Source organism: Rutilus rutilus (genome assembly GCF_951802725.1).
Source record: "Rutilus rutilus genome assembly, chromosome: 2".
In the NCBI taxonomy this organism is placed as follows: Eukaryota; Metazoa; Chordata; class Actinopteri; order Cypriniformes; family Leuciscidae; genus Rutilus; species Rutilus rutilus.
The window spans coordinates 15,808,244-15,834,402 of record NC_140210.1 but is presented as its reverse complement, the minus strand read 5'-3'; the positions used below and the strand labels follow the sequence as shown (position 1 = coordinate 15,834,402).

The 26,159-nt window shown below is 36.4% G+C and overlaps 1 protein-coding gene across 1 annotated transcript in view; it reads right to left on the bottom strand.

Annotated features, from left to right (window-relative positions):
• Positions 1 to 26,159, bottom strand: part of chrna8 (cholinergic receptor, nicotinic, alpha 8) — a 74,327-nt gene that overhangs the window by 18,424 nt on the left and 29,744 nt on the right. Inside the window, exons 3-4 of the mRNA XM_084403041.1 lie at positions 22,899 to 22,943; positions 14,244 to 14,353 (exon numbers count right to left, since the gene is read on the bottom strand). Of these exons, the coding sequence (XP_084259167.1) occupies positions 14,244 to 14,353; positions 22,899 to 22,943 (155 nt within the window). The remainder of the gene's footprint in view (positions 1 to 14,243; positions 14,354 to 22,898; positions 22,944 to 26,159) is intronic.

The window sequence follows — 26,159 nt, the reverse complement described above, 5'->3', positions numbered from 1 at the left end:
ACTTGCATTGTGAATATATATTCAACTTCTTATTTTCTAAAACTGATGTGTACCATGCATTTTTGAGCTTTTTCTCTCAATCGTTGATTCAGGATAGATGTGAATGGTCTTATATCACCTACACTTTGAGCCTCCCAGGCACTAGAGAAACCATAGAAATACAATAGAACTCGAATGCCGGAAACCCATGTTTTTCTACCTACTTCTTCTAACTGAAAAAGCATATTATAACATTTTCTTGGATACTGATAATTAGACATGGACACTAATTTTATCCAATACATGATACACCTTTTCATATAGGTAGTAGACCCTGTTTCACCCAAAACAGCTACATTGCTCACACCTGTACTGATACACAGGAGTTTTTTTTTTACAGAAGGATAACTGAACATTCTCAATACACTCCACTGGCTCAAAGCCCCATATCTCAGACCCATACTACAATATGGGTGCAACCATGTGGTCAAACAAATACAATGCTTGGTTACAGCTACTTTTATGCTTACAAACAAACCTTAATAAAGAAAGCATTGCCTTCTTACCTTGGTTTTCTAAGTGTTGTCGAGTTTTACACCATGACAATTTTGGTGTAACCACATACCCAGATATTTATAAGCATTAACCACTTCAATCTACTCACCAGCAAAATACAATTTTTCATTCTTATTTAAAAAGGCCCCTCTTCTAAAAACCATAACTTTCGTTTTACACAAATTCACTCTCAGACCGTAAAGGTTACAGAATATTTCGAGCTGTTCAATTTCCTTCTTCAATCCACCAATTGTATCTGACACATTAGCCATATCATCAGCATACAATAAGGTCTGCACTTCTGTGATACTTTCAATCTAAATACCTTACCCTTACAGTTTTCAGTACACTAAAAACTTTTCCACCAATACCATTCCTAATGAGAGTAAAGTACAGGAGACTATGCTGGATGCTATCAAAAGCTTTGCTGAAATCAATAAATATACAGTACATCCTTTTGGCTTCGTAATATATTTCTGAACGACAAAAATATTATCCATTGTGGAATAACCTGACCTGTAACCTGCTTGTTCTTCATAAAACATATTATTTACTTCTACAAAGGCTACTAGTCTCCTGTTCAAAATCTTTGTAAACATTTTACCAAGTACATTAAGCAATGAGATTCCTCTATAATTTTCAACATTGTTTCTATCACCACTCTTATATAATGGGCAAATCACGGCCTTACACCAAGCCTCAGGGAAGTCACCTGTGTCTAATATTTTGTTATATAGAGAGAGCATGATAGGACATAACATATGTGATGCTGCTTTCATCATCTCAATAATAATGCCATCTGGACCAGGGGCTTTGCCATTGCTCATTGACATAATAGTTTTAAACATTTCACCATAGGTAATGTTGCTGTCCAAAACTTCAACTTGATAAAAAATCAGAACAGACGAGATAATCTTGTCTTTTATGGCATTCCGGAATCGGATCGGGAAACATGGGAAGAGAGTGAGAAGAAGGTGCAGGACCATGTTAACAAATATTTTGATCTGGACAGAGCCAAAAGCGATGTGGGACTCCCGATCGAACGTGCTCACTGGGTTGGGAAGAGATGATCTGGGAGAGCGCGACCGGTGGTTGTCCGTTTCACCAGGTGGAAGGATAAGGATGAGATTTTACAGAAGGCATGACAGAAAACACGAGAATGGCGTGAACGAAGCAACAGTGAAGATGATCGATCTAATGGCCAAATTCAGGTGTCAGAGGACTTAAGTATTCGAGTGCGTGAGATACGGAGAAAGCTGGTTACTTGTATGCAAACTCTTCATCTAAATCAACCTAACACAAGGATGTCGCTTCGTTTTGATAAACTTTTTGTGGACAGTAGAGTTTTCACTTATGACACAGAGTCAGAGTCTGTGATTAAAATTGGACTGAATAATGAAGACACATTTGACACTTGTGCAAGGTAGGATGACTGGCTCGGCCCAGATGAATTTACTATGATCTCATGGAATGTTCAAGGGTTAAAGACAAAAGTCAATAACAGTGAGTTAATGGATACCTCCTGGGGGAAATCTATCATCTGTTTGACTGAAGTGTGGTCAAAAGATGAGTCTGAGTTCTGTCACTTATTGGCTGGTTACACAGGTTTTTGTCTCATGCATAAGCATGTTGCAGCTTTTGGACGTAACATTGGAGGTATATGTACATGATTCTATTGTGAAACATTTTTCTCAAATCTGTAAACAAGCAACTGACTGTATATTTTTTCCTGAGAGATCCAGTTCATATAGAAATAGAGAAGAGAAAAATGGCATCAATTATCTGGAAAATGACATTTTTAGCGTGCTAGATCAAGTAGTAGAAGATGTACAACTAATTATTACAGGAGATTTTAATACTAGAACTGGCAATGAATGTGACTACAGTGAGTGTGATGATTCTGAATATATAGCATGTGGTATAGATATTACACTAATGATTATTTTGAATGGAATCGAAAATCAGAAGATAAGGTTGTCAATACTTTTGGTCGCTGTCTTTTGGATATGTGTCGTACTTTAAATATACACTTTGTAAATGAAAAAGTTGGAAAAGATACGGATGGTGTCGTTACATTTGTGTCTACAGCTGGATGCAGTGTGATTGACTACTTCATCATATCTAGTGAACTCTTTGCACATGTTAGGGATTTTTAGATTTTACAGCTGGATATTTCTGATCACTTTCCATTATTGTATACTATGAGAGTAAATAGGGTTGATTCAAGGATTAAAATGAAGAATGACAGTCTTGCTAGACCCTGGATAAGATTTAAATCAGGAACTGATGGCGAGAGGCAATTTCTGCAAAGACTATCTTATTTATTGAATGGATTTTTTTTTGTAATAACTGTACAGGTTGTACGTGTGTGTGTATGTGAGTGGACGGATGTGGGGGCATAATGTGTGAAAACACATATGCATGATGTATGTGTATGTGTGTGTGTGTGTGTGTGTGTGTGTGTGTGTGTGTGTGTGTGTGTGTGTGTGTGTGTGTGTGTGTGTGTGTGTGTGTGTGTGTGTGTGTGTGTGTGTGTGTGTGTGTGTGTGTGTGTGTGTGTGTGTGCTCAAATGTGCATTTTATGCGTTATGCATGCTATACATTTATATGAATACTTTATTTTGTTGGTCCCCTTTAGACATTCTGTTGACTTTAAGTAATGCTGCACCTACATGTCAACCAACTCTAAGTATTTGTTGAGTATTAGTAGACTGTTAGTGGTAGGGTTAGGTTAATACGGGGTTAAGGTTAGTAGAATTAATTAATTAATTCCTTATGTCGTTCCAAACCCGTAAGACCTTCGTTGATCTGCAGAACACACATTTTTGATGAAATCCAAGAGCTTTTTGACTTAATTTTTGGGTGAACTAACCCTTTAAAACTATAATGACAGTTAATTGACATGTAGGTGAAACATTACTTATAGTTAACAATGTCTAAAGGGGACCATCAAAATAAAGTGTTACCGAAAATGTAAGCACTATGTGCCATTACATCAGATAGCCACTTTTATGTATGTGTATATGTATGTGTGTGTGTAACTAATAAAAATGACAAAAGCACATATAAAATTACTAAAACTTTAACTAAAATGAAAATGAAAATATAAAAATAAAAGCTAATTCTAAATATTAATAAATACTAAATGTTTACATTATGAATTTTCCATTTTAATTGTTTCTGTTTAGCTTTAATTTATATCTATTACAGTTTTAGTAATTTTAGTATTTAAACTTAAAAAGGTTTTCATCTTATATTTATATTTTATCTTATATCACATTTATTTTTCATAGTTTTAGACACTCTTTTTTTTCCGACACTCAAAAAGTTGTTTTCAGTCTTTTACTTTTTCTGCACACTTAGGGCCCTATTTTAACGATCTGAAACGCAAGTATCAATCGCGAAACGCAAGTAACTTTGTGGCCGGATCTCGCGCCCCACGCAAATCTAAAATGGGTTGGTCTGAAGTAGCTACATTACTCAGGTGTGGTTTGGGTGTAATGTGAAATAAACCAATCAGAGCATCATCTCACATTCCCTTTAAGAGCAGGCGTGCTTGTTCCATGGCGGATGGCTATTATAACGGCAGATCTGGAGGCGCACGCCAGGAGTGGTTCACAGCCGAGGAGACCAACGTTCTCGTCAGGGCCGTAAAAGACAGAGAAGTCACATTGTATGGGGATGGAAGAAACCCACCCAAATTAGCTTCAGTTAAACAGGCGTATAATAATTTTGGTAAATGTGTAAGCTAGATGTATGCCTATTTTTTTCACATCTTCATGGACACCACAATGATTTCCCTTGTGTGGAATATTTTTCCTTGAAATTATCTATGGTTTGCAAAAATGGCAACTGCTGCGTCTGTGTAGATGAGAGAAGCAAAGTGTATGTGCGTTGTGCACACGCTACATTATGGCCAAGCATGCACCCTTAAAATAGCATCTGAACGCACCACTGAAAACGCGCCACTGCCTTTAGACTAGGTTTTTCCTGGTCTGTGGCGGAATTGTTTTCTGGAACTGCAAAATAGCACCAGGGAACGTTTGCGCCGGAACACGCCTCCTCTTTTCGCTGAACCACCCCGGGAGCGCAAGTTCATTCCCTAATTTACCGACGTGCGTCTGTGGAGGGAAAAGTCCGCTGTGCGTCAGGTGCAAAATAGGAATGATACATGCGTCGGTGTACAAAGTCAATTGCGCTGGGTGCAAGATATGGCCCTTACTCTTAAAATATTTGGCTTCGAGTTAAAATACAAATACCATTATGTAACATAAAACAAGATGCAAGATACTGCCCACTTGGGATATTATGCTCGTGGCATTCCTTTCAGTCTTAAAACTTGTCTTAAAAGTCTTCTTTTCAAAGTCAGAGGAAAAAATCTCATACAAAGTTTCATACTGTGAGATTATAACTTGTCTCTGCTCTTTGCTGTCGGACATCATGAATGACCTTTCAGCAGCATTGCCAAGATAATATTGTCTCTAATCCTTTCCATTTCTCAGAAAGCTGTCCTTTTTTTATGGTGGTTTGGCAGATTGCAGCCTCCGATACTAAATGGAGGCTGTCTGGTTAACAGCTATGAGTAGATGGTTTTAAAAAAAAAAAAGCAATACCTCACATTATGAAAGAATCATTCTTTTGACAGCAATTAGCCTACAAATGATCACTTTGCCATACAAATCACTTGTCATGCTCACAATGATGCTTTGCTTAACATTTGCAATACAAAATAGGAGAATCTTTTGTACACCCCTCCCTTCTCTCCAAAAACTGTACTCATCCAGAGTGAGTAAAAGGGCTGGCAAAATCACTCTGGACCCCTCACATCCAGGCCACTTCCTCTTTGAACTCTTGCTGTCTGGTCGGTCCTACAGAGCTCTGAGCACCAGAATAGCCAGATCTACCTCATTAACAGTTAAATGCCCCCACTGGGCAATAAACGTGCAATCCACAAAACTATTTATACTGTACTTATATGTATTTAGCATCCCATACCTCTTATTCACATTCCCTTTCATTTGTATATAACATACCTGTACATACATCTATTGTCTATTTTGTAGCTGTCATTCTGTCTGTGCAATGGATTCTGTCTGTGCTCTGTCACCAAGACAAATTCCTTGTATGTGTAAGCATACTTGGCAATAAGGATCATTCTGATTCTTGTAAAAGAGTAACTGGTAACACTTTACAATAAGGTTTCATTTGTTAACATTAGTTAATGTATTAACTAACATGAACTAACAATGAGCAATACATTTGTTACAGTATTTATTAATCTTCTTTAATGTTAGTTAATAATGGATTAGTTTTGAGATCTCTTTATACATTTTTTGGGTGAACTATCCCTTTAAAGTCACAATAAAATTAAAATGGGCAATTCTTTTTTTGTAGTATTTTATGTAGGAATTATTTATTATAAATGATTTATCCGTGCACATCATTATTTTAAAATAACTTCCCTTTCTGCCCTTCTGTTCTCTGATTTGTTGTGAGGAAGGGACAACCTGTCACTGACATGAGATCACATCAATAGCAAACCACAACGATCCAATCAATTCCCAATGGACAAAATCGAGTTCCGCCCTACATTTTGTCTTGTTTGGAAGCTGGTTCACTCGGATATACTGTATATCACAATAGGGAAGAAAAGACTATTGAGACTTCCGTTAATGCTGACTTTAAAGAATGAATGCTCTTTTGTCAATGAGTTAGTAGCTGACGTCATAAAATCTGTTTTAGTGTTGAAGTGGACAACAGGTGGTTCATTGTTAAGCTGAGAAAAGAAGAATCTCTATGACCATATCCTCTTGCCTGACTGTGATAAGGTGAAGATGACAACTTTCCATTGTGCACAGAAACATTCTCCATCAATCTTCCTGCTAAAACAATGCATTGTTTTTCTGTGAAATAACACTGTCACATACTAAACAATTAGTAATCCAAGTGACTTTAAGTAATCCAATCTATTATAAAACAAATAACGGAATAAATAGATGATCACACGTGCATTAGCTTCTGTTCTGCACATTTACTTTATATTGCTTAATTGCCACATATTTCTCCAGTTTAATGCACCCCACATCATCTAAATGCATCCTGCCTTCTCTTTAGAGGTTTATCCTCATTTGACTCTTTCTCAGAGTCAGTCAGCAAAGTCAGAATCTCTTTTGTGTGTTATCTTAATATATTCATCTTAAAATGACATGTTTTAGCTGATGTCTTCTGCCAAGAGGATCATTGTAATTGGCTGAGTGATATAAGTGGCCATGAGCGATATTTTAAGGTATGCATGATCTGTCAGAATTTGGATGATGTTGCTCTTTACATAATTTCCTTAAACAGAAAGTAAGTTATAATACAGTTTTAGGAAGAGGTGATACCTGTCAAGCCTCAACAAGAGAAATTTGCATAATGCAGATTTATGAAGCCGGGCCATAGAGAAGGCAATTACTGCTGTCAGTCACTCACACAAAACCCAGCTCCCCTTTCTCTATATCATACAGACACATTTAGTTGCCAATCTAATTATCTATAACAAATGTGGTAAATTAAAACCAAATTATTATAGAGACTATGACGTTATTGTTATAGTGGTATTATTAATATGGTGGAAATAAACTGTTTTCAGAGCACATGGGACCAACCCAGACCAGCATAGTAATGGACATGCTACCGCTGGAGGTCCACTTCCCTGCAAATTTTATATTCATCCTGTTTCAGCTTGTGATTTCAAAGCGTTCTTGAAGAACTTGATAAGCAGATTCAACCTTAACTGTTGTTGGGTTTTAAGTAGGACTGTGTGTTCTCCTGTGGCCTGGTTGCTTGGTAAAGGAGTCACATTGGTCAGAATGCCATGCATCTTACGCTCTTCTTTTTCCGCCCTTTCCAATTTCTGGATTGGAGTTCTAAGCAGGGCTGAAAGCTCCCCGTAAATAAGTACCTCCTTAGGGTCGATAATAGGTAGATGTAATTATGGTGGGCAGTCCGCATTATTTCCCTTTATTCCATTTACCTCCCTCTCCAACTATGGTTGGAGCTTGAAATATGGACTGTATCCCCTTGGGATGGGTGCTATTATTTATGATGCCTGATGTTAAGGGTTGTCATGGGCAGAACCCTAGTATTCCATGCCCCTCTTTTATCGCCTTCTCCAGTATACTGGAGTTTCAAGTAGGGCTAATGGCTTCCTTCCATTCATATTCTTCCTTAGTGGTGATACAAGGTAAATGAAAGGCAGTCCGCAGAGCTTCCCTCCATTCCATTTATCTCCCTCCCCAACCACTGTTGGGCTTCACAAAGGGATGCACACTCCCTATGGGTGGCTTGGTAGTATGAGTCATGATAATTGGAACACTAGGCGTCCCACACTTCTGTTTTCTGCCCTCTCTGATTATTCAGAATTTAAGTATGGCTATAATCTTCCCTTTAAGATAAGACAAGTTCTTCCTTAGGGTCAATATAGGTGGATGGAGTTATAATGTGCAGTCAGCGCAGTGTCCTGTTATTCCATTTACCTCTCTCCCCAACTTGCGTTTGAAGTAGGGACATATGCTCCCTTTTACATATAATACTTTCCATTGCCTCCCTCTCTTATGATTTGTTTGTGGTTGGGATATATGCTCCCGCTTGGACAGTGCTGAGACTAAGGTTGTAACTATGGGCAGAATAGAGTTGGACTTAGCGTTTTTCAGTACTCTCCGCTTCGAGGTACTGACTGCTAGTATGCTCCCTTGGTAGACTGCTCCCTATGAGGCTCTCAGGCATAGCATAACATAGCTGAGGCTTGGTTGTGTATTCCCCTTATAGCATTGTTTCCACGGTTTCAGCCTAAGACCTGTCTTGTTCAAAGGTTTTCCCCAAACACTTGTGGATACTGGCTTGGGGAGCTGAGCCACTGTGCATCTCTTGCACATGTCACATAAGCTTTGCCCTTAGGTGCTGACATGCTCTTCAGAATCCGTAGTGTCACTTAGGTGCTAAGCCCACTCTGTTTGTGTGTACTCTAAGCCTAGTGGGGCAGACATTTCTTCAGCATGGCGTAGTGGGTGTTGTGTTCCCCATGGCATCAACACCAAGACACAGCATTGAAGTTCCACTTTGAAAGAGAATGTCTGAGGTTGGCGTTTGTTTACACATGCTCAGACACTGGTCGAGCTGATGCCGTTCCCAAAAGTGTCAACACCAAGATGCAGCATCTCGTTCTCCTTCTCAGGGAACCCAAGCCATTTCCTTGTGAATGCACCTTGCCACAGTTTATCCAGTATTTCTGAAATGTTTATGCAGGATGTTCAGTCAAATATGCTTTTTCATTCATACAAACAAGAGGCTTTGGTAAACTTGCCATTTAACTTATAATCCAGCTGGATATCCAGTTAACACAAAAGATACTTATCTCTTATTCATCTTACCATCAGTTTTTTGCGTTTTGATTGGAAATCTGCAAAATTCTGAATGGATTTAACCCTGTCAAACATCACACACGCATATAAACAGCAGCTTCTTTCACTGTTCCTCTGATATGTTATTCAAGTTAGATTTTTTTGCCCTTATCAATCTCTTTTCTTTTACCACTTTCAATGATTCAAGCTAGTGAAAGATTTGTAGTGAAGCACCAACAGTTTTTTTATTACTTTGTCTTTCAAGCCCAGCTTTTTTTTGTCACTAATAAATTCATCCAGCTGCAATCTGCTCTATAAATGTGTTGCACACAAAATCTGGCACACAATATGTAGTTGCAGGTCTGCAACAAAATGAAAGCTCATTTTTAATTATTGTTGCACTCAGTCCAAATATAATAAGCCCTGATCATTTCACAGGCATACACTTATAAAACAGCCATGCAGTCGGATGATCTAAACTAGGAAAGCAAAGTAAATGAGGTTATTGTAAATCTCTTTATTAAGACAACGCTCATGAACACAGTCCCAAGTCCTTTACTGACTATACTGTGATGTAAAAAGGCCCATAAAAACAAAATGAGGCCCTGTTTAAAAAAAAAAAAAAAAAAAAAACGACTATAATATAATGAAATACTTATTATCTAAATAGTGCTTGGAATATTTTTAGAATTTTTATTTGGTCAAATTACACAGATATTTTCAAATGATCAACAATAGAGACTAAAGGGCAACACTGAACAATTATAAATTTGAAGTAAACATGCATTCCTGCTGAATACCACAAATGACTGTGATGGAAGAACAGAAAAGAAAGGAGTGGAAGTTTTGTAATCAGTGCAGTCCATTATATAAAGAGAGGGTGGTGGTAGGGAAAGTGAAGCTGACCTCTAAGCTCTGTCTAAATAATACATAACACTGCATCTGTCCTCTCTCAGTGCACACAAACATGGCCAATGTACAAACTCATAGCGTGTTTTACATCACAGATGAGGGGGCAATAAGTGTGAAGTGAGAGGGTGTTTACACTGGGGTTTACACTGGACTGCTAAGCATAATACATTCATATGTTATGTATGTAAAGTACATCGGCACACATTGTAGAGTCGCCATTTGTTCTGGGTCCCACTTTAATTTCTATGTAGTAACATTTAATTGTTTGATAAATAATTTGATACAATGCACTTACTGTGTAAATACATGTTTTTACATTCTACTTGTATTAAAAAAATTGGAAACACTATTTTACAGTGTCCTCGTTACACGTTACATGTCGTTACTGTAGTAATAGCTATAATTATGCAAAAATTCAACTAACCCTAAATCCAACTCCGATCCTAACCCTATACATGTAGTTAATTATTATTACTTAAATGTATACTAGCACTGTAACATGGACACCTTACCTTCATGTAATTGCAGCTGTAATTAATATCTGTGATTACATCAATAATTACACTGTTGACCCTTTCCTTACACCTTAGCCAACCCTTAAACCTAACCATACCATGAAACATATCCCTAAATATATAACGTAATAAATAATATAAACCCGTATTCCACCTCAATAGCAGCAAAAGTGTTTTGCAATACAACATGAACACAATTAGTACATTTTACCTAACATTTTTTGGATGCAAGACACCCTAATATATAGTGTGACTGAATGAAAAGGTCTATTTTACCCAGACTTTTTGCTGACATACACATGTGTAGTAGTCTGAGAAAAAATATGGACCTTTTCGTTCAGATGTGCTTTCTGTCTGTCTGTTCATCTATCTTAGTTAGAAGAAATAAAAAGTTTTAAACTGAATCTCTTTTATTGTTCGTTTCTTTTCAGAAGTGTGAGATTGCCATCATCAGGAGTTGATGAGCTATGGATAAGCAGCTTAATGGTGGGTGCAAATCTCTTCTCACATCACTAACTTCTCTGTCTGTGTTCTTCTCTTTTCTTTTCTCTATCTATTCCATTCCGTGCCTATTCGGGCCAGTAGTTACAGATGTGGTTTCATTTTCCACTTTGGGGCTGATAACGGCCACTCTTCGGAATGTAATACAAATGCATCAGTCATTGCCTTGTTAACGAAATAATATACAGACGATATGAGATGTAAATGGTGTCTGCATTAAGGAGGTTGATCAGATATTTACGGTCAGACAACCGTGCAGAGAATTCAAAAATACAACTGGAAATACAACTGGGACCATTCTTAGAACTGTTTGGCCCGACGGTGGAAGTGATATTGTTCACAAGCTGTTTTATTGACCTCTTTCCGCGGTTGAAACAGATTGAGTGATTACATGAGTCATGATACAGATTTCGGTAAGTTGTACTGTATCTTTCAACATACCTTCTGATGTTCATGCATGTTTTTCTAGATGTAATTTGTATTGAAGTGGAAGAAAACACTTGCGCTCTGTGCAGCTGCTTGAACTGAGGCTTTACAGTGATCTGTTTAAGAGCGTCAAAACGCCATTTATTTTTGGAATTTTGTGATAAAATTTATATAATTTGAAAGTTGAGACTTTCTTTCTTATCAGAAGTAACAAAGCTCTTTGTGATTATTGGATGGGAGGCGCTACAAATAATGTTTAATGTAGGGAAAAAAATGTAGATCAGACAACCCTGGCTTGAACTACGGGTGATTCAAAGGGTCAAATAAAGCCTCCATTAACATCGTTATTTTATAACTGTTATAGCGGTCGTGTTAACTTGCCCTAAATTCAACACAAGAGAGATTTTCTTCACACACAGTATGAGTTGCAATCTGACATGTTTTTCCGCACCCTTTTGATTGACAGGATATAATCGGCACTGATAATTGGCTGTTTTTAAACAATCGGCCCATGCCCGATAGCGAAAATAATAGCTTTAATCGGCCAATACAGATTAGTGGCCGATACATCGGTGCATCTCTAATATATATATATATATACACATATACATATACATATACATATACATATACATATACATATACATATACATATACATATACATATACATATACATAGCCTACACATACACACACACAGTATCAGTCAAAAGTTTGGAAACATTACGCTTTTTAATGTTTTTGAGAGAAATCTCTTATGCTCATCAAACCTGCATTCATTTGATCAAAAATGCAGAAAAAAACTGTAATATTGTGATTTTTTTTTACAATTTAAAATAATGGTTTTCTTTGAATAAATATAATTTATGAATTTTTTTCTGCCATTACTCCAGTCTGATGAAATAATTTAAAATAATTAATAATTCAATTATTGTTTTAAAATAATGTATTTTAAATATTTAAAATAATTAACTTCGTTATTTTAATATTATGATCAAGCCTTTCTCGATGTAAAGATTTGAATGGTTCTGCTGTTGTTGGCTGGTGGATTTGTAGTAGTTTGTGAGTTAAATATATTTAAAAAGGAATATATATATATATATATATATATATATATATATATATATATATATATATATATATATATATATACACACACGTGTTTTTTTTTAATTGCCTCTGGTGTCCCCTACTGCCTATTTGCGACATGTTTGTGTAAATTGATGTTTCACTGCTTTTCTTCACTGCCTGAGATTTCAACTGTAAGAGCAACTAGACTTAAGTATGATGTTGCATCACAGATCAGGTCAGACTTGAAACAGATGGCGACTGAAATCTACTGTGTGTAACACAAGTTGTCAAAGTTGATATTGTGGCTTAATATATGGTCAGACACTTGCATGTGTCATTATATTATTAACATTCTTCCAAAATCAAGCTCTAAAGGAGTTACAAGGTTTTTGACCAGCAAATGTCAGACATATGTTTTGTCCATCATTATAACGGCCGTAACTGAGGCAGTAAGTGTATCGCAAACTTACAGGTTATAAAGTTTATTGTAGCTATGTAAACACTCCGTTGTTTCTATCATTTGGCCAAAATCACGTTATAAAAAATGAAGTGCTTTGCATAGGCTATATAAGACATGTATTGGTGACTCGATGACAAATGCTAGGCTAATACACTCTTCTTAGCTTATCATAACATAAAACATTAGCCTTTATATATAGTCATTCTTGACAAACAAACAGTTCTTCATTTACCCTTGCATTGAAAACAAGCATAATGTCAAAAATCAAGATTGAGGCGGGTGGAGTTAAGAGGTTTACAGACAGTTTGACGATCCAATGGAGTTACGAGGTTTATTCTCAAGCTTTTTTAATACTTTTCATTGGTTAAATATTTGCAAAACCCACAGACAGAGGTAAAGGGTGACCAGTAGTAATGATTTATGAAGATTTTTTTTTTTTTTACAAAATATGGTGATACAAGGTTTCTGACTTACAGTGACGATATGTGATGTTTCACAGCACCAAACATAGTCTTTCTGTGCAGTTTTGCAGAATTTGCAGAATAAAGAAACAGTTCATTCAGTAATGAAAATTCTGTCATCATTTACTCATCCTCCAAACCGGTATGATTTTTTTCTCAGGTAGAACACAGAGTTTATAAAAAAAAAGAAGAAGAAGTTTTTCCTGAAAAGTAGCGGTTTTGGACATGCAAGGTTTCTTCCCGACAGCAACGATATAAAGATCATTACCTGTGTCAGGATGCATCAAGAAAGTTAATGCTACTTAATGACTACTTACCATTAAAAAACAAAACAGCACCATATCCATAGTTCTGAGGCACATTAAAATGTTGCATCTACAAGCTTGATAAACCTCTGTTTCCTCCAAATTTGTTTTGGCTTTCTCCTGTTGGAGTGAGATCAGAGCTCATGTATTATGAAATACACTTTCTCTGTCCCCGTCGGCCACAATTCAACACAGCAGAAGTACAAATTTACTCTGAGTCACTTCATGTGTATTGATTGATCAAACTGAAATTTAATTGTGTTTGCACATTCCATTTACTTATTGCATATTCCTGAGCCAAGCCTTTGCCCCCAAAATGCTTATTGCTTACACCACTATTTTTCAACATTTTTGATCACATCCAATATACATGAACCCATGCTAATGTATGTTTCTTGGCAACCGAAAATAGTTTTCTTCTTGCCTAAGATTTTATTCTAACCACTTAAGTGATTAGTGTCTATGATCATTTTTATGTTGCTGTGGTCTAATAAAAGCAATAAGCCACTTTTTGCATATGTTGTGTGTGTGTGTGTAGATGGTAAAATCACTTAACAGCCTTTTGTGGCTTATTGTGTTGTTAGGCTAAGGCAGTTTATTAAGCATGTTTAAGAAGAAACAGAGTATTTTAGGCTAAAAGAAAACAGAAAAATGTAAATGTGACTGTGTTCCGTTACCTGTTATAGAGCAAAATATCAGGTGTCCAGATCTGATTGGATGGGAAACGCAGGGTCTGAACACCAGGGTAGTTATCAGGGTTCCAGCTCAAATAGACATCCGTCCATCCCTGAACACACAAAACATACATCAGATTCAGCAACATTAAAATGTTTGATGGCTAAAGAGACAAACATATTACACACACAGCCAGTAAACACAATAACACAATCACACAGCTGGGGTCTGCCAAGGGTGCACACATGTACATTTACCACTGGGAAATGAAGAGAGAACATACAACACAGAGCAAAGGCACATAAATATACAATTCTCTAAGTTGAATATGACATAATGTGCTTAAACAGTCTCTACCAGCCACTTAAATGCCAATAATTTAAGTTGAATAAGGTCATTGTGAGTCAACCTCTTTAGTATGAGTAATGTGTGTTGACATCTTCTTGCATAAGCTCCACCTGATTTCTCTTCCGAGGTGTAGATGGTCCTCGGCTATATTTCTCTAGCCTATAAAGTTGCCTCTCTGCTGTATTATAGTGTAGGTTCATATGTGGTGCCACAGCAGATTTTAGAGTAATATAATCTTTTTTTAATCTTTTTTTTTTTTAGCAGCACACTACCAGTCTTTCTCAAAAGCAATAGGAAGCACACTACTATGTTATTAAAGTCACCATGAAATAAAATGGAATATTGCTGCGCATATATATATATATATATATATATATGGTAACACTTTACAACAGGGCATGAATAATCATGTACTAATACCTGAATTAATAGTTACTTCAACATGAACTCATGATTAGTGAACTAATCATGAACCAATGATGAGCGATCCAGGAGTCATAATGATTCATGCATGAATAACAGCAGCCTTAAACATGTTAGTACATGTTTGATAGTTAATGCATTAATTAATGTTTAGGGATAAACTAAATCAATCAGGCTCCATATGAATACAAAATAAATATTTTGACTTTGAAATACATTTAAACAATTTATTAGTCATAATTTAGGCTAAACTGTTGACATCAGCAGCTTCATCATAAACATTAGATTAGTTTGTCATTCATTTCACTGATCCTCCTTATCAAATACTAAATAGACATAATTTATCTTAAAAGGTCCTAACAGGCTGCTGTTATTCATGCATGAATCATTATGACTCCTGTCGTAGTTCCCTCCCACTTGCAGTGACATCTCTTCCCTAATGCATTTAGTGGCATGAGGGTGGAACAACCTGTCATTCACATGAGAGCACCACAATGATCCAATCAATTCCCTATGGGCACAATTAAGTCTCTTCCTAAATTTTTTCTTGTTCAAAAAGCGATTTCACTGGGATATACATCACAATAAGGAAGACTATGGTCAACTGACAAAAGGCAAACTAACAGTATAGGCTGAAATCAGACTTGCTGCATTGATAATTAGAACAAATGTTTCCATTGTTTGTTAATGATCCTCATTAGGGAAAATGTAAAAATAGTTCATTCAGAGTTTAAAGTTAGCCACAATTGTTTTACTCATCCACAAAGCTGTGTGGAATTATGAATATTTAATTATACTTAAACACAAACACAGCTTTAAAATCTATAATTAGCTGCGCTTCCACTGTCGAGCCAAAAGCGAGCGTGCATGCCAGGGCCAGTCGCGCTTCCACTGTCACTTCCAAGGCTTGCTCTGGCTTGAAAGGTTGAAACGCTTCAACAGAAACTAACCCTACCCGATACCCTAACAGGCAGCTTTCGCAACCAACTTCCTTTCATCACGCCCATTCAGCAACCTGCAGATACCCACACTTATCTTGTGGGTGCTCCAAAGTGGGCCAACTGGGTCTTGAGAAGTGGTCATGAACAAAGGTGGAGTTTTTCCTGAGTCGGGACAGGGTCAGGGCTGTTTTCCCATGTTATCATATCAGGCTACCAGCAAACATAAACATTTAAAACAATTCTCAGCTCAAAACTCACTTTCAGATTCAGCGAGTGTTTCAATTGAGATCCGATAGGAATTCTGATCACTATATGAGGCAGAAATATATGTATACGTGATTATATGGCTACTTATGCTAACCATTGCGATAATAAATACATATGATTATGGAAAATATCAGAGATTGCTTGAAGAACTTGACAAATCATGTATGATTATAATTGTGTTTTATTTGGTTTCATGGTTCATCTGTCTTTTCCCTGTGCCTTTGTTGATACCGGACTTATGGATCCGCATATGTCATAATTACATACACTGCGGTTAACTCATTAAACTCTTTCCCCGCCACTGACCGTGGGCATTGGAAAAGAAGCAATTTCTGGCTTTCCGTGATTTCACTGTTATGTGGTAGGGGGCGCTATGACACATCTTCTGAAAGAGTGCTGAATCTCCTGATCAGAACACTGGCAAAGAAGAAGCAGAAACTATCGATAGCATATATAAGCAGATGCATATGTAAAATAACGTGATCCTCAACATTAAACGGCATATAAATCAAAACTGCCTAATGTTACTGAATGAAATGTCGACCCAGGACGAGCTATAAGACTGTGCAAGCATTAGCAGTGTTGATGAACTCGATCTACTTCATCTATGTTTTGATCATTGTTCTGAATCCAATCTAGACATAGTCTTTAACAAAAACACGATTTTCTAAGCTTTTTGCTCAAAATGTTGCTTTTTTTAAAAACTTACCCACATTCAAGTGTTAATAAAAAGCGAATGCATGAAGCTTGAATAAAAGTTTTTTTTAGTTTGTTTGTTTAAAAGCAGAGGGGTCTGTTCTTCCTTTTGATATACTGCATGTTCAGATATTCATACAACAAAATATTCTGGGGGCCATGCAACTTTAGTGAAAATGACCAAAAATGTTGGCGCTGGCTGGCAACTTCTTTCAAAGATGCTGGTGGGGAAAGAGTTAATCGCATAACTCCTGTTTTCTGTCCATGAGCTCCCTCTTTTGCTCTGGCTGAAAGGATAACAGTATAGTGAAATGGGAGAGTTCGCTCAAACATCCAATGCTCATTTTTTCAAAAGAAATGTGATGTAAACATATGCTGTTATATCACAATTTTTCTAAATGTGTAAGCCTTTGGACTTAAAAGTACGGTGGCCCAGTAGTGCACAACAAAATTTAAAAGGCAAACATAAGTTCACAACACAACAAAATTAATCCACAACACAACGGAAATGAGCCACAACACAACGGAAAATGTACAACACAACGGAAATAAGCCACATCATTTTAATTAATACAAATTATACGTTTTAACAACTTGGAGGAATTGGCAGACGTTCCCTTAGGCATCATGCGCATCATTCCAGCCCTCTTTCCGTTGTGCTGCGGCATTATTTGGTTGTGTTGTGGCTTATTTCCATTGTGTTGTAGCTTATTTATGGTGGCCGAGAGAGCTCAACGCGCTGCAAATTAAGAAAACATCTCCATCAGTTTTACAACACATGTGCTCCAAATACTCACAACCGAATACAGAAACGCGCTGCAAAAGTTCACAACACCACCAAATACAGAAACGCGCTGCAAATAGAACAGAACACACCGGAAATGTTTACAGGGGACCCCAATAAGTGACGAACCCAGCTGGGACAAGATATTTTTAATATTCTCTCATTATTTTTTCCATTGAATGTCTACATAATCAATGACGTTTGTTCTGACATGTCAAGCATGCATGTTTGAGACAGAATATTGAAATAATATATCTTAAATATCTTCATTTGGGTTCTAACGATGAATGAAAGATAAATGGGTATGAAGCAACATGAGGGTTACTCCCTCTCTAAAATATTTTATTATTTTGGTAGAAGACCCTAAACACTTTCCAAAAAAAAGAAAAAAGAAGTGTGTTAGGCACAACTATTATACATTTCATTTGTCCCTCTTTATATCTTGCATTGCCACTTTTCAGGTTCACAGATTACCATCATTATAAAACAACCTTTCAGCTATTTCTGATCATTTGTTTGTGTGTTTTCACTGATGTACAATTAATTCGGTAACACTTACTTACAATAAGGTTCATTAGTTAACATTAGTTAGTGCATTAAGCAGCATGAACTAACAATGACCAATACATTTGTTACTGTATTAGTTAATCTTTGTTAATGTTAGTTAATACAAATACAACTGTTCATTGTTTGTTTATGTTAGTTCACAGTGCATTAACTAATGTTAACTAATACAACCTTTGATTTTAATAATGTATTAGTAAATGTTGAAATTAATATTAACTAAGATCAATAAATGCTTTAGAAGTATTGTTCATTCTTAGTTCCTGTTAACTTTAGGTAACTAAAAGGTAGGTAACTAATGTTAACTAATGAACCTTATTGTAAAGTGTTACCATTAATTCAGTACAAACAATAGGAAGAAATGATGTTTGTTTCATCCTCACAGATCAGATCAGTCAGGAGGAATGAGGAGTTTCTGTCCCACACATCTCTCTGTGGCTCAGGTGTCCCAGTGTGCTTTAGTGAGCGTATTCCCCGGGGCGCTGCCTCTCTCTGCGGACACACTGGCTTGCTCGGCACTGACATCATGATGGGATCAGGGAATGTGCGCTGCACATATTTTATATACTGAAACTAACACATACTTTGAACATACTATTTCTCCATGTCCAAGAAAAGAACAGATCCACTTTGTTCCCAATGTCACGTGCAGTTTCATGTTTTTAAGCAACACTAAAGAATTTATAACCAAAAAAGATGAGTACATATGAACCAGTTTTATATTTGTATGGCTTGTGCTGATATTTTTATTCTAATCATCTTATTTTAAAATGTTTAAATAACTTAAAATATTTATATAGTTTAGTATAATATTATGTGTCTATATTGTACATATGTACGGTGAGGAGGAAAGTTTGAGTGGCCAAAGATTCTCCAAGGATCACATATGGAGAACTGCAGAGTTTAGTTGAGTCTTGGGGCCAAAAAGCCTAGAAAAATTATACTCAAACAACCCCTACATAACCACATGTTGTTTGGGAGGCTTTCAAGAAAAATCATCCTAACTCATCCAAAAACAAATTCCAGCATTTTCAGTTGTTAGACAAGACTGGAACTTCAAAAGGGACCGGATTCTATGGTCAGATTCAAAAAATCTTGCAAAAAGGAGGTTGCAAAAAGTATTTAATAAAACGGTGCCAATAATTCTGCCCATTTCACTGTTTGAATGAAAGATCAAAAGGATAAACAATGCAGATTTATTTTTACAGACATCTTTGATCATATTTATTTAACGTCAAATAATCTTTTTTAAAGCTTTAGTTCACCCAAAAATGAAAATTCTATCATTATTTACTCACTCTCATGTTGTCCAAACCCATAAGACTTCCGTTCACCTTCGGAACACCCATTTTTGAAGATGAACGAAGGTCTTACGGGTTTAGAACAACATGAGGGTGAGTAATTTATGACAAATTATTTTTTTATTTTTTCATTTTTGGGTGAACTAACCCTTCAAGTCAATATATGGGTGATCATCTGTGCAAGATCTGTCTCTAAATCAATTTAGCACTTTGGAAAGCAACTGGTCTGGATGTTGGGTTCATAATCAGAGCAGCTCCTTAGTGGAAAATTTCTTATCCAGCTTAATTTCACGGTTAAGTGCTCAGTTGGCTAAAATCATGCATTATGGCTGATGAGGTCAATAAAGGTGAATTAGAGCCAAGGAATGTTTCAGACAGATAGAAACACCTTTCAACAACTAAAACTCACTGTTGGTATCAGCCATTTGGAGCCATTTGTGAGCATTTACACATTATGAACGTGTCTTTCATGAAATTTCACACTTGCCTGCTTTTAAGCTGATTATGTGTTTACCAAATATATTTAATATGCTTACATTTTGCACGTTTAGTGGGCCTGGACATTTTCGCAATTAATTTGGTTTGTAATGTTTCTCATCATGGAAGCTTTCACTCAAATAAATAAATAATATCCAGATGAGGTTTGCAAAACTCTACTATATTCAAGTTCTGACATCATTGCTCATCTTAAAGCACTCTTGGGTGCTGAAAACAGTTTAACAACCTTATGGAAATGTTCATATGTTTTTTTATGATGTTCATTTAAATCATGCAGTGAAATGAATAAACATAATTAATGTATGCAGCTGTGTCTATAATATAATATAATATATTTTTTAATTTCTTCTGAGTTTTGCTCAGAAATATTGTAGAACTGTATTGTTTAAAGTGAAACAAAATATATGCTACAAAAAAGGGGAAGTCTGAAGGAGCGCACCAGAGGATGGCAGCCTTGAACAGATCGTTCCAAATGCAAACAGCTTAATGTAAATTATCAAGTCAGAAAGGCCATTATAAGTCAAGCTCCCAGACATAGACCTGCTCCTGCTCCTGCTCTGCTCCAAGCTGTTATTTTAGTTGTAAATCTGCCTGATGTGACCAAGGGATGTGACATTAAACCTAGAAGCCATTGAAATGTCATTATCTTGTTGCTCTGAAGTCTGAAACTTTTGTTAGCGTGACCTGCCATGCAACTGGAACAACCTATTTAAATTTCAAATAATTCTGCTGTTGTTTTTGCTTTCCAGGGTGATGTCTGAACAATGAGGACTTGAGGAAGATGTGCCGCTGAGCGGCATAACTGAGCAGGACAGGAAAACATTTGAATTCTCTCTTGTGAAATTAGCATCACCATTCGAGACGCAAGTCTTACCTAAGCATCATCCTAATATACATCTCTTTCCTTTGACCCCCCATTCCCCGTTCCTTCTCTCTCTTATGCTGAGATCACCTGAAATTCACCCAAAAATCTATATGGTTTTATGTGAACATTTATCATACAACACTATACATGTTTGGTATCATTTGGAATGTCTCAGTGCGACTGGTACAAAGGTCTCATTCTCCACAGAAGTAAACCAAAAGGTAATAAAGTTTTTAAGAGTTTAAAGATAACTTGCTTACAGAGGAGGGTGTGTCTTCCAGGCAAATGGCATCCTGCTCTCAAAAGGTGTAAACTCTGAATGCAAATTCCCATTGTTAGCAAATGTTTCCATGTGAAAGAAGTTTCTGTCTCGGTCTGGGTATTTAAAGAAAGTGCACAAGCGATTTGTAATGAGATCGGCCCATAATGCCGAGTGTCTCTCAGACACTCAGCATCATGTATTTCTTGAGTCAGGTACATCTTTTACTCTTTATCTCTGAGCATTTGATGTTATTGTATTGATTATCTTTGAACTGATTATGAAATTGGCATGATACATTGACCTGACATAATAAATTGTTACATTTGATTTTATTCTGAATTACTGTGAAATTATTTGTTTCCGCAAATCTGCGTTCAGGGTTAAGTACATACTAGATCCCATTTTAGATGGAGCGTGAGGCACATCTGGTGGGATTCAAGATTCCTGACTAACTGCTTGACTTTGTTATGCAGTCGCAAATAAGGGGCTAGATACAAATACTATTGGGGTAATAGCAGCGTTTGGAGCGGCATTATCTTAATGTATTAGCCATAACCTCTGGTTATTGTTTGGGCTTTAACTAAGTTGTTATATGGGTGACTGTAGGGGGCTACATGGGTACTTTTTAACAGTAGCAAGCGTGTTGCGGCATTGTTAAACTGCTTAAGCCATAATCTCTGGTTATCGATCAGACTGGCGAGTTTGTGATTGTGAGATCCGCGTAATATTCACGGCTGGCACTGTAGATTCCTAATGAACGGGTAAAATATAAAGTAAAGACTTAATTAGAATAATCAAATGTATTGCTAAACTATTATATAAATGACCAATAACTAAATTTGAGGTCGTGATAAAATGGAGTCAGATAAAAGCTGAATTGGAATTAAATTACTTTGCCACCCGGAAAAGACAGTAACACGCAGTAAAACTTCACCCGCTTATCGGAAACTGTTGTTGGACCGATTGGGCAGGCCTTACAGTAGTGAATGAGGGAATGAGGGAGAGAAATCATATTGTTCAATTGTCCAGACAAAATACAGTAAAATAAAAAAAAAATTAGCATGATTTGAGATAATGAAGCAATGCTATTTATTATAATGTGATCAGATTTTATCATCCCAGGCTCATTGAAAAAAAAAAAAACATGCCTGTGGCAACATTACTGTTTACAGCATTACAACATAAATTATATGTTGCTTCTTGCATGTTTCACAACACGTATGCAATGTAAAATACGTGTAGTCATGCAATTTGGTAAAGTGGATGGTTTTGAAGCCTTATTGTACAAGGAACTGTGCAAAAAGTCTGCCCATGTGATCATAATTTGAGCAAAAAGAAATAAAAGTTGTAGTTTTACTGCCACTAGTATTAATTTCAGATGGAAACTGACGTGAATTGCATTGCATGGTATAAGACATTTTGAGTTTTGCAAAAATGTAGACAGAGGCACATTTTTTTCAATGAGCCTATGTAGGATTTTATTTCTGATTGTTATTGAAATGTAATCTTGACAAATAGTCAAAACAAATGTGGTCATCCCCAAAAGTAGCTGTGACACTTGGTAAATAGTAAGGAAATACTGTAGTTGCCTGGGACGTTACCGAAATGGCCGCCAAGTTGTAGTTTCCTTAAAGGGACTTTTGACCACACACACTTACTCATACATGCACAATGCATGAGTACAAAAGGAAAGTAAGTAGAAACTCACCAGCTGTAACCAGGCGTTGGTTATTAATACCTGATTTTTTTCATCCTGGGGCAGAGAAAAAGGAGAGAAAAAGAGATTCAGTATCAAATGAGGACATAAATGAAGGATTACTTCAAATTGAACAAATCTCCTTTCTGCTTCTATAATCCCAACCCTTTTTATGAACAAAGACTTTTATTCCTTTTTTGGCCTCTGTGTATCATTCGCTCTCTATCTCTCTCTTTCTCACACACACAAATGCAGACTTTCCCTTATGGAGCATTTGAGATAAGGCCAAAAAAAAACCCAGCTATGACACTCAATGAATAGGAGCAATCAAACCTTAAAGCAGTTTCACAATGTGACAATCACCATTACAATACAGATCTCATAGTAAACCTCTTGGGATTTAAAGCTTCACTTCAACATGCATTGATCGGTGTCAGAATCTTTCTGTGTTTATTTGAGCTGAAGAACATTCATGTTGGTTTCATTCAGAGAAGTGTCAGCTCTGATTTCCTCACATTTCATTCAGTTTGGACCAGGGATGATCTACAGTGTCATCAATTTCTCATATTTTTACCCTTAGATATCCTTGTTTCTGGCTTCATCTATAGTTCAATAAGTAACTGACCGATAAGAACAGACAGGTTCAAGTGTCAGCACAGTTTATGCACAATATCAGAGATATAGAATAAATAAGATTTAAAAAAAAAAAAAAAGATATCTGATTTAAGCGAGTTTATAGAGTGAGTTTCACTAACAAAAAAGTACTGTGGTATTGCCATGTAGGCCTGTATATTATTAGTGGATTTTGGATTTTGTCACAATAGTACTGTATTGGATTAGGCTACCATGTAAATATTATAGTATATCAATATGTTAATCATACAGTACTACGGTATGTATCAAAGTACCATTGTATTAACGTCTGATATCACAAACCATGGTGTGATATTAAGACTATAGGGATCTCAATATGTCTTACATTACACATTACATTTAAAAGTTTGGGGGTCAATATGAATTTTTTTAAAGATTTTTTTTTTTTTTTAGCAAGGATACATATTAAACTGATTGACACACTTTACACAAAAAATCCATAAAAAAAAAAAAAAAACCTGTTCTTCTGAACTTTCTATTCAAGAAAGAAAGTTTTCCACAAAAAGAAATTAAGCTGCACAACTATTTTTAACATTGATAAAAAAAAAGAACGGGGCAACACTTCACAATGAGGTTTCATTTGTTAACATTAGCTCTGTCATGACAACTCTCAGAGATTTGCATGGTAATGGTAATGAATATTGGCAGAGCTGCTGCAAGTACTGAGACTTGCTACTGCCAATACATTCACAGACTTGGTGCTGTGAGCATGTAAGACATGTCGCTGCTGCAGCACATTTAACATTCACTAAATAACCCCCATAGCAGATCTATACAGGTGGAGCTGTGGAAGGTGGAGAGTTTCTGAAAGTGCGCTGCAAACAGAAAACGCTACCAAAATGTTGTGCCGCAGCTTATTGGCTGCTGATGCAAAAGTAACCAATCAGCTGCACTAGATAACAATGAGATCATAACCAAATTGAGTTAAAGATCCTATCAGCCTGCACCATCTAGAGTTTCATGCCAGAACTTGGTATTTCTGTCATGACAGCTCTGGGAGAGATTGGCATGAAAATAAAGATTGGCGTGGTAATGGAAATGGTAATGTTAATATATTTGGTCATGAGAAAAGTGCATAGCCCTCCACTCCCCAAATATTTTGTCCAGATTATTTACAGGCTGTACCCCCAATGCCAAATAATGCTGCACAGTTGCACAGCTTTTCCCATCCGCTCTAGATTTGGAGTATAGTGCACAGTTGTGCAACAGCTGAAACAGTGGCACAGGGTAAATGGGAGAGATAGATAATTCAAGCCAATATATGTGTACTGCTGAGTGAGAAAACAAGCCGCTGCATAGACAGACATGAATGAACATAGACAGGACGAGATAGGACAAACACTCCCCAAACAAGCAGATCCACCCCAAGAACCATAAGACTGCATGTTTTAATATCTATGTGTGTCTGGGCTACCGTGCCGGATTAACACTAGTGGCCTATGACTATGTGTGCCTGGGCTACCATGCCGATTGGCTTAGTCCAATAAATGCTCACTATGTGTTCTCATTAACAATATATATTGTAAGCTGATAGAGATAAGAAACCCAGCAACCACCTGAGCAAGTATCATAATTAAATAATTTGATGTATCATTGACATAATCCTTATACTCTTATTGATAAGTGAAAAAGCTGTTGAGACGTTAAAGAAAGTTACAGCTAAACATGGTAAACCTGTTAACAGCACGAATGGTTATTTCACTTTAACCTTTTCTCATATCCGTAGCTTAGACGGCGTATCCTTAGCAATGACATACAATAGACCGCTTGCTGCTGCATAAACACAATTGCATAAACGCTGCAACTTATATGCTTATAATCACGCCACAAACTGTTAAACATAAAATTTTATAAGAAATAAGAAAATAATAAGAAAACTATGCAATATGCGAGATATGGAGTAAAAGAGTGTTCACTTATCTTAGATTTTGATTTCAGATACTTTTTTGAAAGCGCTCTGCAGACTGCTAACAGCAACACTACCAGTATTTGAATGTTGAGCCGCAGCTGATTGGTTGCTGTTGCATCAGCTGCGGCTCAACATTCAAATACCATGTTATTTTAGTTAACATGAGCTAATGAACAATACTTCTACAGCATAGAGCATGTTCATTTATTAACATTAACAAAAAAATGCTGTAAGAATATATTGTTAGTTAGTTAGTTAATGCTTAAACAAATGTTAGCAAATGAGACCGTATTGTAAAGTGTTTGACTGGAGTAATGGCAGCTTATCAGAGGAATAAATAAAATAAATAAATATTAAAATAAAAACAGATAATTATGGCAACAGTTAAAATATAATATTTTACAATAATACTGTTTTAATGTATTTTTTGATTAAATAAATTCAGCCATTTGAAGTAAAGTACTGCTGAAAAGGAAGTTGACAAACAGTTTTGTTGCTGTTGATCTTGAATTTTAGTTTAAATCTTTCCTTTAAGGCTCTCATGATTACTCATGCTGAAGAGGAACCTGTGCTTGCTTTCTGTCTCCAGTCCCTCTGTCAATGAGTTTTCTGTTTAATGCGCAAAAGATGTCTGTTTTGGCAACTATAGTGGACGCATTAACCATTTGGTTCCTATGACATTCCAGCATTAACAGAGACGGTTATTAAAA